Genomic DNA, 15,777 nt, shown 5'->3' with positions numbered 1-15,777 from the left:
AAGAACAGGTTCTTACCTGCTCCTCATTCTTTAGACCTCACCTCTTCTCTCCTCCATCACTTTCAACTTTTTGTGTTATTGAGAAAATACAAGTTAAAATCCTTCAGTGGCTCCCTCTTACCCCCTGAATTAAGTTCATACTCCCTCATGATGGCCCGTCAAGTCCTGCGTGACCTAACCCATCTATATCCCCAACTCATCTCATTCTTCTCTTCCCTTAGTTCACTACACTGGCCTCTTTCAATTCCTCAGAAAGGCTGTACTCTTTCCTGCCTCAGGATCCTCACACATGCTGGCTTGTCTGAATGGAAGACTTTTCTCCCCACTCCTTCTCATACTTCAGATCTCAACTGAACTGACACTTCCTCTCTGGGCTCTTACCTGTATGGTTTATTTGTTATTACTGCATTCTGTTCCCTTCCTTCAGAGCACTTAGCTCAGTTATAGTGATATATATTTCTTTGTGTGCCTACTGGCTGTCTCTTCTACTAAAGCATAAGCTCCATGAGGACAAGGACCTTGTCGCTTTTGTGTACAATTTTGTATCCAGCACCTTTACAGTGCCTGGCCCTTAGCATATGCTCTATAAATATTTGTTAAATGAAAACCTTACTGCTTCAACCAGGAATTCCCTTATCTTTCGAATACCAGAGCCACATAGTATATGTAGTCTTTTAAGTTTTCCTTAACTTCTCATACTCATCAAGGTATACCTATTTCTGTGTTGCTGTTCAAAGCCTTACTTCTTAAAAGCATCTTTTCTACATATACTGTCTCCTTCATTACTTCTAAATTCACTCTTTAATCTGCTTCTTCTGGCCTCTGCCCCCATCACTCAGCTGAAACTGTTCTAGTCAGGGTCACCAATGACCTCCATGATGCCAAATCCAAGGATACTTTTCTCCCCTCCTCTAACCCCATGTAGCACAGCTGACTGTTTCCTCCGCTTGGAAATGTCCTTTTCTCTAGGCTTCTGTGACACCATACTTCCCCACCTACCCCTGGACCCTCTTTTTCCCTCCTACATGCTCTCCTGAGACCGGTGGTTCACAACATTGATTGCACAATAGGACCTCCTAGGGAGCTTTCAAAGGCTGTTGCTTTGTCTTCTCCCTCTCAATATTCTGATTTAATAGGCCTGGGATGTAGCCTTGACATCAGAACTTTTTGAAGTTCCCTGGGTGGTTCTTATGTACAGACATAGTTGAGAACCACTGGCTTAGGGGAATCTCAGTCACCCCTAGGGCCTTATGCTGTCATGTCTATGCTGGTGATTTCTAAATGTGTACCCCAGCCTAGACCTCTCTTCTGAAGTCTGGACTCATCCTCCTGCCTACTCAGCATCTTCATGTGGCTGTCTAGATAGCCTTTGAAGTTGATGTTTAAATATAAATTCTTAAATATCTCCCCTATACCTAAATTTCTCCTCTCCTGGTTGTTCTTGTTTAATATAGTCTAGCTCTGCCAGTTATCCCATTGCTCAAACCTGGAGTCTATCTAGATTTCTCCAGCTCTGTCCCCTCCTTCCTCCAATTTATCAGCAAGTCCTATCAGCCCTTCCTCCAGAACTGATCTTGAATCTGTTTGTGTCTGTCACCACTGCCTCCACCTTAGTCTAAGCCACAGCATCTCATGCCTGTTTATGATAATATTAGCATCCCAGACACTTCTGCACTGTCACTCCAATCCCATCAGCCCGAGTGTCCCTCCACGATTGAAATCTTTCAAGGCCTTCCTGTCAACTCCGAATGAAATCTGGAGTCCTTACTCTGCCTACAAGGGCCCACAATTTGGCCATGCCTACTTCTCTGAACATACAGCCCCTTCTTACCTCAGATCTTTTCAAGAACTTTTCCTCCTTGGAATTCCTAGCCCCTTGCTCTTTGCACATCTGGCACCTTCCAATTCTTTAAGTCTCTGTTTAAATGTTGCCTTCTTCAAAGAGACCTTTTCTGTGCTCTCCACCTAAATGGAGTTTCCACCTCTCCACCAGTTTTCTCTACCACAGCAATTTGTTTCCTCAAAAAATATTTTTTGAATGAATGATGAATAAACTTACATATAGTAAGTGCTTATTTATTATAGTATGTACAAGTTCATTTTTTCAACAAATATTCCTTGATCATCTGAGGCTGGGAGCAGATGATAAGTTTTTTCTGTTTTGTCTTAGTGCAGCCCCAACTGGACATCTCTTAAAAGTGTTAGGAAGTAAAAGAAGAATAAATCACTAATCATAGAATTCTAATGGAGGAAGCCATGTGCATTTCTTTGTCTGTGCTTAGTTGAGGTATAGTCCTACATGAGAAGATAAGTCTGTCTTAGCCTTGAAGAAACCATAGAGCATATTTTGCCATTGATATTCCTTCAGATGTACACAAATTATTTGAACGTACTGGGAATTTTTTTAATTAGCCAATAGGAAAATCATCTATAAAGATTGTTTTACTATTGGATCCTCTTTCATTTAGGAGAAAGCACTCTATGTGGATAAATGTTCCAACTTAACCAGAAATGGTTGTACTTTCAGTACACAAAGAAAAATAAACAAGAATTGTGTTTAGAAGAATAGGAGGCTACTCAGCCATAGTGAAGACATTTGATAAATCAACTAGAGATTTGATCAAGTTTTTTAGGATGTTTCTATAGAAATAGGAGTAATTTAATTATTTCAGAAGCTGAATGTTTTAAATAATGATTCTTTTTTTAAAAATTTTTATTTATTTTTTATTTTTTTGAGACAGAGTCTTGCTCTGTTGCCCGGGCTAGAGTGACTGCCGTGGCGTCAGCCTAGCTCACAGCAACCTCAAACTCCTGGGCTTAAGCAATCCTTCTGCCTCAGCCTCCTCAGTAGCTGGGACTACAGGCATGTGCCACCATGCCTGGCTAATTTTTTCTATATATATTTTTGGTTGGCCAGATAATTTCTTTCTATTTTTAGTGAGACGGGGGGTGGTCTTGCTCTTGCTCAGGCTGGTCTTGAACTCCTGACTTCGAGCAATCCACCCGCCTCGGCCTCCCAGAGTGCTATGATTACAAGCATGAGCCACCACGCCTGGCCTCAAATAATGATTCTTGTTTTCAGCAAGTGGTGTCAGAGGAGTAAACCATTTATAAATTGTGTGTGAAAGTCTAGTTGTTGCGCAACTTCCTGTCCATATCTTCACTTTCTTCTCCAAAGGAATTATTGGTTCCTTTGAATGAGATAATCAGTAGCTTAAGAGATAAACACCAAATGTTCATCCACCCAATTTGTTGCCTACTAGTGTCCTGAAAACATAGCCTAGTCAAAAGCACAGCATTGTCATATGCCAGTGTTTCTGTGTGCATCGGTTGAGTCATAAATTGCATACTGTGCCTATGGTCCCAGAGATGTTTTGTTTGGCCAGCCAGATGGTTTTTAAAATTTGAATTAGAACGTCTTTTAGCAAGGTTTACACTCCTCAATTTACCACATTCTCCATCATTCTTTATTGTCGTTAGCCCAACCCTTTCACTCATTAGTGTTAACTTCATGGCCTCTCAAGACATGTGAGTTTAAGGCCTCTGCCTCAAACTTTCAGACAATTGAAATTGCCTATGATAGGTCACCAAAAAAATGATCTAAAATGAGTACCTGGATTTTTTTTTTCCCCTTTGTGCATCAATAGGGTCATTCACATGTGAAACTGCAGCTTGCCGCTATGTTTTGTATATCAAACCTCATATGGAATGAAGAGGAAGGTAAGAGATTGGTGAGATTTATTTTGAAGAAAGTTATTGGAAGAAAGTTATTGGAAGAAAGTTACACAGGGAAGACAGCAGGTGCCCCTGAGATCCTGGGCAGAGGCCTGGCTCACTAGACTACCTGGCCCAAGCACCCTACAGGATCGCCCTGGTGTGAGAATCAATGGGACTAGCCTGAGGCAGCTGGACAGCTGACACTGAGCCCCTACTTTGGAGCCAACACTATATCAGATTATAGGGGCTGAGAGTGAGAAGTGAAAGTCCCTGACCTTGAGAGAGCTGATGAGGTGGATGGTGAGATGCACTTGATGTAGATGAGAGGAGAGAGTGAGTGGGGGCATGAGCCTTTCATTATGAGCAGAGGAAGCACACTTGAGGACTAAAGGCAGATAAGCATGATGGGGAGAAGAAGGTGCCTTGGTGAGAAATGGGACATACAATATGACTGATTAAATAGCCAGTTGGAGTCCTCTACAGATCAGAGGTTCTTCACTTTGGCTGCATATTAGAATCACCAGGCCAATTAAATCAGAATCTCTGGGGCTGGGCTCCAACCAAGGCCTAAGAGTTTCTTAAAGCTCCCCAGGTGATTCCAGTGTACAGCCAAGGTAGCAAACAAATTTAGGAGACCAGTGGGTCTCAGTGCTGGGTTGGCTGCATTAGAATCACCTGGGAAACTTTTTAAAATGCAGGTTTTTTTCTGGGCTCCATCCTTAGAGATTCTTGTTCACTGGGTCTAGAGAGGGCCAGTGCATGAGTGAGTCACTGTAGGCACTTCAGTGGGGAAGACTCCAGGGGATTACTCTGCTCAGCAGCTGTGTCCCAAACAAAGTACAAGGAGGCGAAACTGTATTCAACCCACAGACCTAGATACCACGTACCAGCTGTGTATCAAGGAGACAAAGCCACCCTCAAGGAGGTCTTAGTCTAATTGGAAGATAGGACAGAGTGCTATGAAATTGGAACTGCCAATTATGCAAGCTCAGAGATAGCAAAAAGTGCTAGGAGGACAGAGGAGGGTAGAAGAGAATAGAAGGGGTAAAACAAGACCTGTTTGGGGTAAGAAGAGCCTGGCCATGCCAGGGCTGTGGGTATGTCCTGAAAAAAGTGACTAAAGTTGGGAGTCATTGGCCCAGGGCCTTGTACCAGGCTGAAGAATCTGACCTTGACCCTATAATCCATGGAGAAATTAGTCCAGCAGCAGAACCCAGGATGGACTGCAAGTAGGTAGAAGGCTGCTGGAGAGTCCAGGCATGAGGAGCATCAAGCTGCATCGGGGGAGGGTAGAGAACAAGGGGGCTGAAGGGGTGGGGAGGGAAGGACACTGGTAAGGCTCTAGGTTGTTGATTATACATTAAAGAGCAGCTGCCTGGGACATATTCCCAGTAACCTGCTAGCTTTAATCTTTTAGGTTCACAAGAACGTCAGGATAAATTACGAGACATGGGCATCGTAGATATTCTACACAAACTGAGTCAGTCACCAGATTCAAACCTTTGTGACAAGTGAGTATCAACATAAAATAGCCTTTCTTTGAGCTGTGTTGGAGTCTTTTATGAAAGGATTTGAGCTGCTTAGTGATTCATATGGCCAAACTTAAAATCTTTTAGGTTCTTAGATTTCGTTTATAATTTTCTGTGAGCCAACTGTGTAACATTTGAGTGAGATATAAACTAATAGTTACCAAGTTATTAAAGACACTCACCTTACTCTGAATTAATGTGAGTCTGGGCCATCTTAGTGGATAGAATCCAGAGGCCACTCCTTTACATTCCCTTGATCATTAGAGTAGAAATGCATGTGGCCTTTTGGAAAGTAGAAAAGCCAATAGTGAAAACATTAATTAGCTCAAAACCTCACTGAGCACCTGCCTTGTGCCAGCCTGGCCTGCCTGCTGGGCGATACAGCAGTAACTAAGGAATACAGCAGTGACCACGAAGGAGTTCCTGTCCTCAAAGAGCTCACCATTTCCTGGGAGAGGCAAGAGTTAGAACCAAAGACCCTACTAACCTCAAAATATCCAAAAATGTTTTTCCTAGCTGTACATCCTCCCTTGTGACAGCCTTCCTTTTCCAGCTCACTTCTGTGTATAATAACAAAGCAGGGAACATCAGCTCGTTCATTCTCCAGACTCTGGAGCATGGCCCAGAAGCCCTTCAACCCCCATGGTCTGGCCCTACCCTTGTTATCCTTCACCCCACATGCTCACCCTGTGTGCCAGCTGTATGCGCCCATGTATAGTGTCACACCTTCATGCATTTATACATTCTGTTCCATCTGATTTGCTATCCTAATCCCCTCTTCTCTGGGTCTCCATTCATTCAACAGATACTTCTTTTTAACACCTACCTTCTACCAGGCATTGTTGTAGGCATGGAGATATAATGGTAAATAAAATTGATGAATGCCCTTCCTTCATGGAATTTGCATTCTAATGCAGGAGATAGACAATAAGCAAATGAATATGAAACACAATATCAGGTAATGAGAGGTACCATGAAGAAAAATAAAGCAAAGTAAGGGAATGTAGAGTAAAGAAAGTTTCAATAGGTTAGTCAATAAAGACCTCTCTTCTGAGGATGTAACTTGTGATCAGAGACCTGGATGAAATGAGGGAGATTTCATCTCGGCAACATTTAGAGGAAGATTATCCCAGTTGGAGGGGACAGTAGCTTCAAAGCCCTCAGGCAAGAGTGAACTTGGCATATTCAAGGAACAGTAAGACCAGTGGGGCTGGAGAAGAATAATAAGGGGGAAAGTGATAATAGGTGGGAGGAGCCAGATCATGAAGAGCCTTGTAGGCTATGGCAAGGACTTTGGCTTTTATTCAGAGTTTAATAGGAAGTCATTGAAGAGTTTTTAGCAGAGGAGACATTATTTAATTTGAATTTTTAAAAGATCGCTCTGGTGGCTATGTAGAGAATCATCTGTAGAAGGGCAAGAATAGAGACAGGGAGACCAGTTAAAGGCTATCGCAATAACGTAGGTAAGGTATGAGGGTGGTAGTGGTTGAAGTATTGAGAAGTAGTCAGATTCTGAGTTTAATCTGAAGATAGAGCCAACAGGACTTGCTCACAGATTCCATATAGGATGTTAAAGAGACGAAAGGAAAATGCCGAGGGTTTTAGCCTGAGCAACTGATAGAGGGACTTGCCATTTGCCAAGATGGTGAGGAATATAGGAGATGTGTGTTGGGTTAGGGAGAGTCAAGAGTTCTTATTTGGGTATGCCAACTTTAGGATGCCTGTTTGATATCCATGGGACTCAGGGGAGAGTAGGGTTGGGATATAAATTTGGATAGTGTTTAAAGCCATGGAGCAGGGTGAAGTCACCTAGGATGAGTAAAAAGAGAGAGGAAGGCTAAGGACCAAGATCTGGGGCCCTGTAACATTTAGAAGACAATGAGAAAGATGCACCAAAGGAGCAGAAGGAACAGTGAGGTAGGCAGAGACCCAGCCACATAAGGTGTCCTGAAAGCAAGAGAATAGAATGCCTAGAAAATGGCCACTCATCCTTCAAAACTCAGATCAGGTTGTCACCTCCTCCAGAAAGCCTTGCCTGAACCCTTCTGCACCTCCCCACCCCAGGCTTTGCCAGAGATTCCTTCTGTGCTCCCACAGCATCTGTGGAACACATCACACTGTATCTTAGCTGTCAACTTGTCTGGCTTCTCCACTGAAGGGAAGAGGCACTTAGTTACTGCTCAAGTGAATGGCTGTCCCAGATTCTGTGCAGCACACAAAACAGACCGGGCCTCTGCCTCCTGAAGCTTACCATCCTGTAGGTTAAAGAGACAAATCCCTGAATAAAAGTCAGGTCCAGCTGCATACTGAAGGCTAGATTTGAGCTTGTACCTTGAGAGTGGAACTCTGCTTCCCCCTCCACAACTGCTGGCTTAAATGATGGGCTCTGTCAGCCCATCTCTTCTATCTGAGAGCCAAATTGTTCACTGGAGGTTTTCTCTCATATTTGTTCAGAAGTGAAAACAGTTCTACTTAAAATAATCTCTGGAATGATCTAGAATGCTAAATGGCTTTACCAGCTTGAGGTGGGATAGGTTTGGCCTTGGCCTGCGTTGCTTAGACCAGTCTGGTGCTATTTCCCCAAATTTGTGTGGCACATAAGTTTTCAGCTCTTCTTAAACTTAAATCCCCATTAAAAAAATCAAGGTCTGAAGTAGCCAACCTAAGTCCATCTAAAGAAAGGTAATCTTGACTCCAAAACCATCCATCTAAAAGACTCCTTAGATGGTAATAGAAAGGTAATATAAGTACAGTCTCTGAAGCCCAAAATAATCAAACATAGCCAACCTCTGAGTAAGATCCAGAAGGAATTTGAATTGGCAGCTTTAAAGAGTAATACAAGATGTCAATCAAGACCCTCATGTGAACATTCCCATCATGGCACAATAGAAGTCTGTCACCTAAAGAAGACATTGGTCAGGTTCAGTCTATCTTGAAGGCCTTGTGATCCTTTGACTTTCAGACACTTACAGATGAGGAGCTATTGCTAACTAGTCCTCTCCACCCCAGGCTCAGAAGGCCTCAGGACTGCAGGGGCCTGAGGTTCCCACCTCCATCAGAACTACTCTTCTCAGCCTCTTTATGGATTTGGGGAGTCAGATGGATGGTCTGTGGCATCATTCATAAACTTACTTCTGAAAATGTCCTTGTAGAACCCAGCTCACTCATAACTTGGTAACAGTCTGTCTAGGGCTTTCTGTTCTGGTGAATTGGACTATTCACACCTATCCTCTTTAGAGAGTCTTACATAATTGCAAGAATACTCCTTAGTATACTACTTTAAAAACTGTAGATGATACCCATTACTTCACTGTAGAAACTGCCCTTGAGTCCAGCTTATTGCATGCCTAGTCTACTTGGTATTACTTTCATCAGCTAATAGTACCTGAAAATTTTAGCCTTTTCTTTCTGCATCTTAGAAGGGGAGACCATTGGTAAGACCTGACTTCTTAACTCCCATAATTGAAGCATGCTTAGAAACTTTACCAAGCTTGTGATGGGAGTAATAAAGGAGGCCTCCTTGGGCCCAACTCAAATGAGGTCACTTTTGCAAGGATCAGGATAGCTTAATCTGTGGTCCCCAATCCCCGGCCTTGGCCCAGTACCGATCCCTGGCCTGTTAGGAAGTGGGCCATGTATTACCACCTGAGCTCCTGAGCTCCACACTACCTACCCAAACCCACGACACCCCCCACGCCCCTGACCCTCGGTCCATGGAAAAATTGTCTTCCATCAAACCAGTACCTGGTGCCAAAAAGATTGGGGACTGCTGGGTGAAGTCACTGTTCACATTTTCTCTTTTTTCCTCCACCTAGCCACTTTCTTCCCCAATCACCATAACAGGCTACATCCCACATTGACCAGCTAAGGTGTCATCAGGTATAATGAAAAGAACAAGATGAGATTGTAACCTTCTTCCACAGTCCTAAGACATTGGAACCACATCGCCATGCACCTTCTAATCAGCACCTCAACACCTTTTTCCTTGATCAGTTTTCCTTTTAGCTTCCCAGAATCCTACGTTGTCCTCCCTTAGTGTTGTGCATCACTATGTAAAATCCACTATGTAAAATGGCAGTAAGAGAAAGTAAAGAATTCCAGATCCATCACAACTATATGTCAGTGACAAAGGAAAACTATAGAATGTCAGCACTTACAAGGGAATGTGGAATGTCACTGAACCACAGCAGGTTTAAGAGCAAGAAGAGCCCTCTGAGAGAACCACAGAAAGAATATAGCCAGAGTGGGGTTGAGATATCTGCTCACTGCTCCTTGAGGTGGGTGCCCACCTGGGCTCACCCCAGTTCCTTCTGGGAATCTACTTTTTTAGACCTCCCCAGCTACCATCATAGCCACAGATTTTTTTCCCTCCATTATAATGCTGAGATGATGGCTAACAGGAACTTTGTGATTTCAGGGCAAAGACAGCACTGCAGCAATACCTGGCATGATGGGAGCACCCCCAGGCACCTGCGAGCATCCCGCATCCTTGTTTAAGGACGTGCAGGAACTAGCCTCATTTGATTCCTTCTATTTGCACAAGTCACCTTGGACTGCAGGGAGCTGTTTTGCAAAAGCAATTTAGTAGGCTTAGATCTCAAATTCATCTTGAGAACTTTTTTTTGAGGTAGTGATTTCCTCAGAGGACTATTGTGTTTTGTTTTGGTTTTTTTCCTGAGCTACCTGGACTCTTTATTAGAACAATCAATCATTTTCCTTTGGACCTACAATTTTTTGCCTATGCTGCAGCCACTTTGTGAGAATGAACATGTCTGTGTGAACACACAGGCATGCGCAAGAGTGTTTGTGCGTGTGTGCACGTGGGCCAGAATGAATGGATGTGTGTGTGTGGGATACCTCAGATTTTTCTTTTCTTATTTTGTGTGAAAATCTCTTTTCTACAGATTTTCCAGGGTTTAAGCATTGCTTGCTGTATAAAAAACTTTACTGAATTATATACAGTTTGAATGAAATGTTATTTTAAAAACAAAACAATTGTTAAGTGTTCCATAAAGGTTATGTTGAATTTTGGTCAGATGAATATTTGTAAGTAAAAAATATATGCATTTCTGAACCTCAACTTAACATAGATTTTCTTTATAAAAAAAAAAAAAAAGACAAAGAAAAAGTTGGCTATAGTTGGCCTGAATAACAGGCACTATACATGGTGCTGTGCAAAATAGTAAGCTAGCATCTTACTGCCGTCAATATTAGCAGGTACAGAGCTTTTTTTCAGCCTAATTCAATACGTTCTCAGGCTTCCAAGTCAGATGTACAGGGAAGAGTATAGTGAGGTGACAGATTCACCGTAGGTTCTTTGGACCATCAAAGGGAAATATAACTACTGATAGCGAAAGCCCAGCCATGACTCTGGGAGGCTACCCTTGACAGGAACTGGGGACTGAGAACCTTCCAACTGTCCTAAATCCTGCCATTGGTGTAGCAATATCTGGCTGGATTAGAACCAGTCATGGAACCTTATGCTCAAACTAAAAGTAGGTCATCACTTCCTGGAAACAGATCACCTTGTGCTTCCTGAAACAGCATATATCACTGTGAAACTAAAGAATGTTCTGCAGATACATCTGTAGAAAGAAGCAAAGAACAGGATAGTTTAGAAAGCTGTCTTTCTCTTAGCTATATTCAGCAAAATCTACACTAGTTGCTCAGGATTGCTCGTTGGTATGCTTCTGTAAAATGAGATTGAAATTTTAGTAAAAGATGCAGCTAAGCTCTTTTCCTGCATGAAACTAAAAGCATTCAAGTTGAGAGTGGGGAAGGAAATCTCCCCAGGGTGCCTGAAGATGGCTTCTTTTTACAGTGAGTGCTGTTGGCCCTTCTGCATCCCTTAGCGCTGGCATCGGCTCCGACTTCTAGGTCAGCTGCAAGGTGAACTCAACAGAGGTTGCTCTTGGCTGTTTGGAGGTAGAACCAGCCTTCCTTTCTCTTTGCTAAAAGTAAGTCAAAGGCATAATGGCCAGGATGCCAGGTCCGCAGTCCAGAAACTTGTGGTGAGTGTGTGCCAGTGACGGGGCCCCACCCCTGCCTACCAGCCACCCCTGATGGGGTTGCTCATGTCACAGCCACCCTATCACCAACCTGCACCTTCCTTGGAAGATTAAATATGTTCAATTGCAAGTGAATGTTTTTAAAATGTATTTAATACAATTTTTCCTGTTCTCAACATGACCACCCAAGATTCAAACACAGAGATTTCCAAGTTATTATTTTTTCAGAATATCACTTATTTTAAAATCTGTCACAACAGGACTTGGGTTTTGTGCAGATATCAGACTGCTAATATGAGAAAAACAATTTAAAGAAACCTAGTTTATTGGGAATAAAGCCTTATTTAGGCCCACTCATTTCTAGTACTGTGAAAATATCCGTCGTTGGCGTGGGTAACACCATAGTGTTGGTATTAAAAAGTACCCAGTAAATACAAAGAAACCAATAATTAATTGCTGAGACAATCTTGAACCCAAGTAGCATTAGAAAGTTGAAGGCCCAATGAAATAACACTCTCACTTAAACTCTGTGGATAAATCTTGCCTGTGGGTATAAACAGATGGTCAAATAAAAAATGCTTTACTATAATTAACTTCTCTGATTTGAATGAAGGGAAATGTATTTATTAAAACAAAGCTGTTTGCTGCTTTATGCAGGTGCAGTGTTCAGACAGCAAGGAAGTGGGAAGAATGGGACATGGTCTAATGTCTACACCCAAGTTCTTAACTAAGCTTCTCGCTCTCTCTAATACTGCATTCTGTTTCTCCTTTTGTGCCCTGATTGTAACCCAAAATTTATGAACTAGAAAAGAATGTCCAATTTAATAAGTTGCATTTTTTTCCTTAAGCACTTTATTCAGAACAATACATGTTCTTCTGGTAGTGTTTGGATAATATGATTTTAACACATGCTAATAAAAGCCAAGAAAAATCATGGCAACTTCTAAAAAGGAGTCTGTTTTCCAAATGTCTAAAACATTAGGAAACATTAGAAGATAATGTGTACTGGCTTTTGAAAACTGTGATTCTTGGTGAATGAAGGGCTGGGAAATGGCTTTGCATTTCAGGGTGGGGGCTGGTGCCTTCAGGTAACTATGGCTCCTGAGGCAGCTACAGCAGTTTGAGAACCCCTCTCTTTTTGACCTCCTGAAGGCCAGCAGACCCTTTGCAAGTGGCCACTCCCAGCCACCAAGACACCCCCTCCATCCTCTCCTTCCCATAGGTATGCCACAGTCCACTGCCACCTCCTGCTGGACTGGGACCCAGCGTTTGGCAAATGGCCAGCTGCACAGTGGATGAGCAGCTGCTGTCCCTCTGCAAGGACCCACAGGTGCTCTTGACATTTACTGTGCACTGCCTTCTTTCCCCCAGCTCTGAAATGTAGACAGTACCTCCTATCTGAGGACCTCACTTGAAACAGAAAGCCAAGGACACCTGCCCCCATAGCATAGGGGGCTAGCAAGGGAGGGAATTCTAGTGGAGGGGATCTCAGAGGACCCAAGGTGAGGCCAGGAGAACAGGAGGAAGGCCGTGCAGGCCCACCTTTTCCATAACTGCCACAGGGAGAACTTGGAGGTGAGGCCTAAGAAAGGAAAGGAAAGGGGGATTCCCTCCCCAGGTGCTGATGGAGGGCTGACAAAAAGAGGTCCCAACACCATGTCACTTGGGATCAGGGTTGGTGCTGCCCCCTCCTGCCCTTTTACACTACTCTTCCCTGGTTACTGGGCAGAGAGGCACATGTTTATTTGCAGCATGAGAGAAGTTTTGGTCCAGGATCTGACTTCAGGGAAAGCTAAAAGGGAGCTTCCCAAGGGTCATAGAGTAGACTACTGAGCCACCTTTCCTCCCTCCATCTCTGTAGCTCCTGGCTGTGGCTTTGCCAAGCAGTTAATCCTCTCGCTGAGTGGCAGGCCAGAGCAAGTCTTTAGAATAGAACCACTCTCCCTGATTCCGTGGGGCTGAGCCTGCCCTCCTTCCTGTCAGGCACTCACACCCAGGAGCTGAGAGCTTTTAAAGCCAAAAGCAGCACCCATCCTGCAGCCCCTGGTTTGCTTCTGTTGTGGGAAACCAGGCCCAGGGTCTCTGCCAAGGCGTTCCATCCTCAGAGAGAGAGCTGACATTTGGGCCACTCTGAAGAAACCTCCTACCCTCCCTGCATTCCTTATGCCGTGAACCTTCTGGACTCTTAGGAAAGAGATGCCCAACATTGCTGTAGCCCACAGCATCCCTGAGCTACCAGTAATGAGAGAAAGGGGCATGTCATCACCCTTCCTACTGTGGTCCTGTCACCCAGCACCTCTCCTGCCCTCCACCTGCCCTGCTCTGACCCCAGCTGCTTCCTGGGAAGGGTTAAAGATCCATCACTGACAAACACATGTTGCTGACAGGCTCAGTTCCCCCACCTACTCCTCCCCTCTCTCTTGCTTTCAGAAGCCCTGGTGGCTCCATCTCTTATCACCAGTGATGAAAGATCCTTGGCTTCCTGGATGCGGGGGAGATCAGATAGCTGTCAGCTGGGTGCACTCCCTCCTCCAAGTAGCTCACTCAGAGCCACACAACTCCTGTGATGTGGCAGCCCAGACATAGGCCTCTAGTGCTTCTCCAAGTTGTTTGCCAGCTATGAGGTGGGCACAAAGCCCACTCACAAAGAGGAGAGCACAGCCCCATGATGGGCTGTGTCTGGGGGTCTGAAACAGTGGACCCAGCTTTTCTGACAGATCCTGTTGATGAGGGCTCTGTTGAGCACATTGTTTCTCGTGGGGGCCCAGTATAGATCTTGATGAGTGCTATGGACATGTGTGTTTCCATGCGGGGGTCACATAAGGTCATGGTAAACACTAGCCTTAAACAGTAGGGCCCACCCAATGTCGTGGGCGTTGGCTCCCACCTTTAAACAGCCTAACTCATCCTTCTGTCCCTAGGACCAACACAGGGCCTAGCACGCAGTGCCTCATGCCAGGCTGACAGGAAGTGTAATGTACCCATGAAGAGGTCTTCTGGGAGCTAACTGCCCATTAAGAATGCTTCAAGTCATAGGCGTGACCTCTTCTAGAGAAAACCAGCAAATGACAAGGAGATGGCGGCATTTGCCTCATGGTGTAGAAGAACATGGCCTTTTCCTCCAAAAGGAATGAATAGGCCTGGACTTGATGAATTTACAAACATACTGAAGAGCGAACTGGTAACAAGTAGTGACACTGTGTGATAATATTCCCAGGGGGTCATAATTACTTTCTACTGAAGTCTTGTGCCCATTAAGGGACGAACCATGGAGGGATGGCTATGCCAGGCAATTTGGTGAAAGCTGAAGGCAACCTGGCCCCACTAGGAGCTCTCAGGTTTTAAAATTAAACTTCAGCCATAATTAGAAACCAAAAAAATGGGGGAGGAAAGCATGAAGTATATTAGATGAACCCTGGTCCCAAACGTAACTTCCGTGCATTGCTTATGAACATGCCCTGACTCGTGGAGAACCACAGATGGGCGTGTCCGGCAGCATTCGGTGACTGTTACGTGACTTGGGCAGGCGGCACGAGCGGGTCCTCAAAGCTGATTTGTATCTACCTCCACATCAGTGTGCCTGCAAGTGTCATAGTCAGTCTTGTTGCACTGTTTTCAAGTCATTGTTACTAAGTTAAGCAAGAAAATCGTTTCACCCATATAGTAGATTTATTGTTGGGGAAGCACTGTCCCATGTAATACAGTATTCTCTGAGATGACACCATATCTCACAGCAAAGTGTAATAACTGATGTCCATTTATTCTGTAAAATCCCAGAGACCGAAAAAAAAGTGTGTGTTCTATACACTATTTAAATAAGGCAGGAAAGTGTATACTAGTATTTTCATTGTCCATGAAAGACAGCTAAACTAAAAAAGTACTGTTGCTTAAAATAATAGGTTCCAATTCGGGAGGTCCCTTCTGTGCAGCAGAGCCGAGTGCGCTGCCATCTCACCCTGGTCACGTGCTCCAGAAGAGCAGCACAGCCATCTCACTCCACGTCCTGGCGATGCCGAGCGCCTCAGTGGGGCCCGCCGCTCCTTCAGCCTCACCGCCTGTGGGATGACAGACGCTCTGCAGGATGCCCTGTCCCAGTCCTGCCCCACCCATATCCACAAAGAAACAGGAAGAGGGAGGTCTAACCACACCACTGCCCGTGAAGTTAGGGGTCAGGGTGGGAGGGACGGCAAAGGGGAGCCGAAGGCATGTGTTAGGGACTAGGGATTAATTAGAAAGAGTAGCATTCCTTGAGCACTAACATGTCAGCACCAGGCCAAGAGCTTTACGTCCTGTCTCTTTTCATCTTCACAACAGCTCTATGAGGAAGATTACTATTCTGCAGTTGTTAGTTTGGGGTTATAATGGGTCTATCATCTCCAATGTTACAGATGAGGAAACTGAGGCCCAGGAAAGGTCAGAAATTTTCTGGAGGCTATTCAGCTGGGGAGTAGTGGAGCCAGGATTCAAACCCAGGATTGCTGTCTCCAGAGACCTTGACTCCTCCCCCAGTGCCTTTTTCTTAG

General features: G+C 44.3%; 1 protein-coding gene across 8 annotated transcripts in view; it reads left to right on the top strand.

The window, feature by feature from the left end:
- The window catches only part of ARMC8 (armadillo repeat containing 8), a 105,369-nt gene extending 93,165 nt beyond the window's left edge, over positions 1-12,204 (top strand). For 6 of the 8 annotated variants that reach the window (XM_069473186.1, XM_069473184.1, XM_069473187.1 and 3 more), the window contains 3 exons: positions 3,648-3,720; positions 5,135-5,228; positions 9,664-12,204. In XM_069473186.1, coding sequence (XP_069329287.1) covers positions 3,648-3,720; positions 5,135-5,228; positions 9,664-9,697 — 201 coding nt within the window. In that variant the 3' untranslated portion in view covers positions 9,698-12,204. The remainder of the gene's footprint in view (positions 1-3,647; positions 3,721-5,134; positions 5,229-9,663) is intronic. The other 2 variants (XM_069473188.1, XM_069473192.1) reach the window with 1 other exon arrangement.
- The last annotated feature ends 3,573 nt before the right edge of the window (positions 12,205-15,777 follow it).

Source organism: Eulemur rufifrons, chromosome 7, assembly GCF_041146395.1.
Source record: "Eulemur rufifrons isolate Redbay chromosome 7, OSU_ERuf_1, whole genome shotgun sequence".
In the NCBI taxonomy this organism is placed as follows: Eukaryota; Metazoa; Chordata; class Mammalia; order Primates; family Lemuridae; genus Eulemur; species Eulemur rufifrons.
This window is presented reverse-complemented; position numbering and strand designations above follow the sequence as displayed.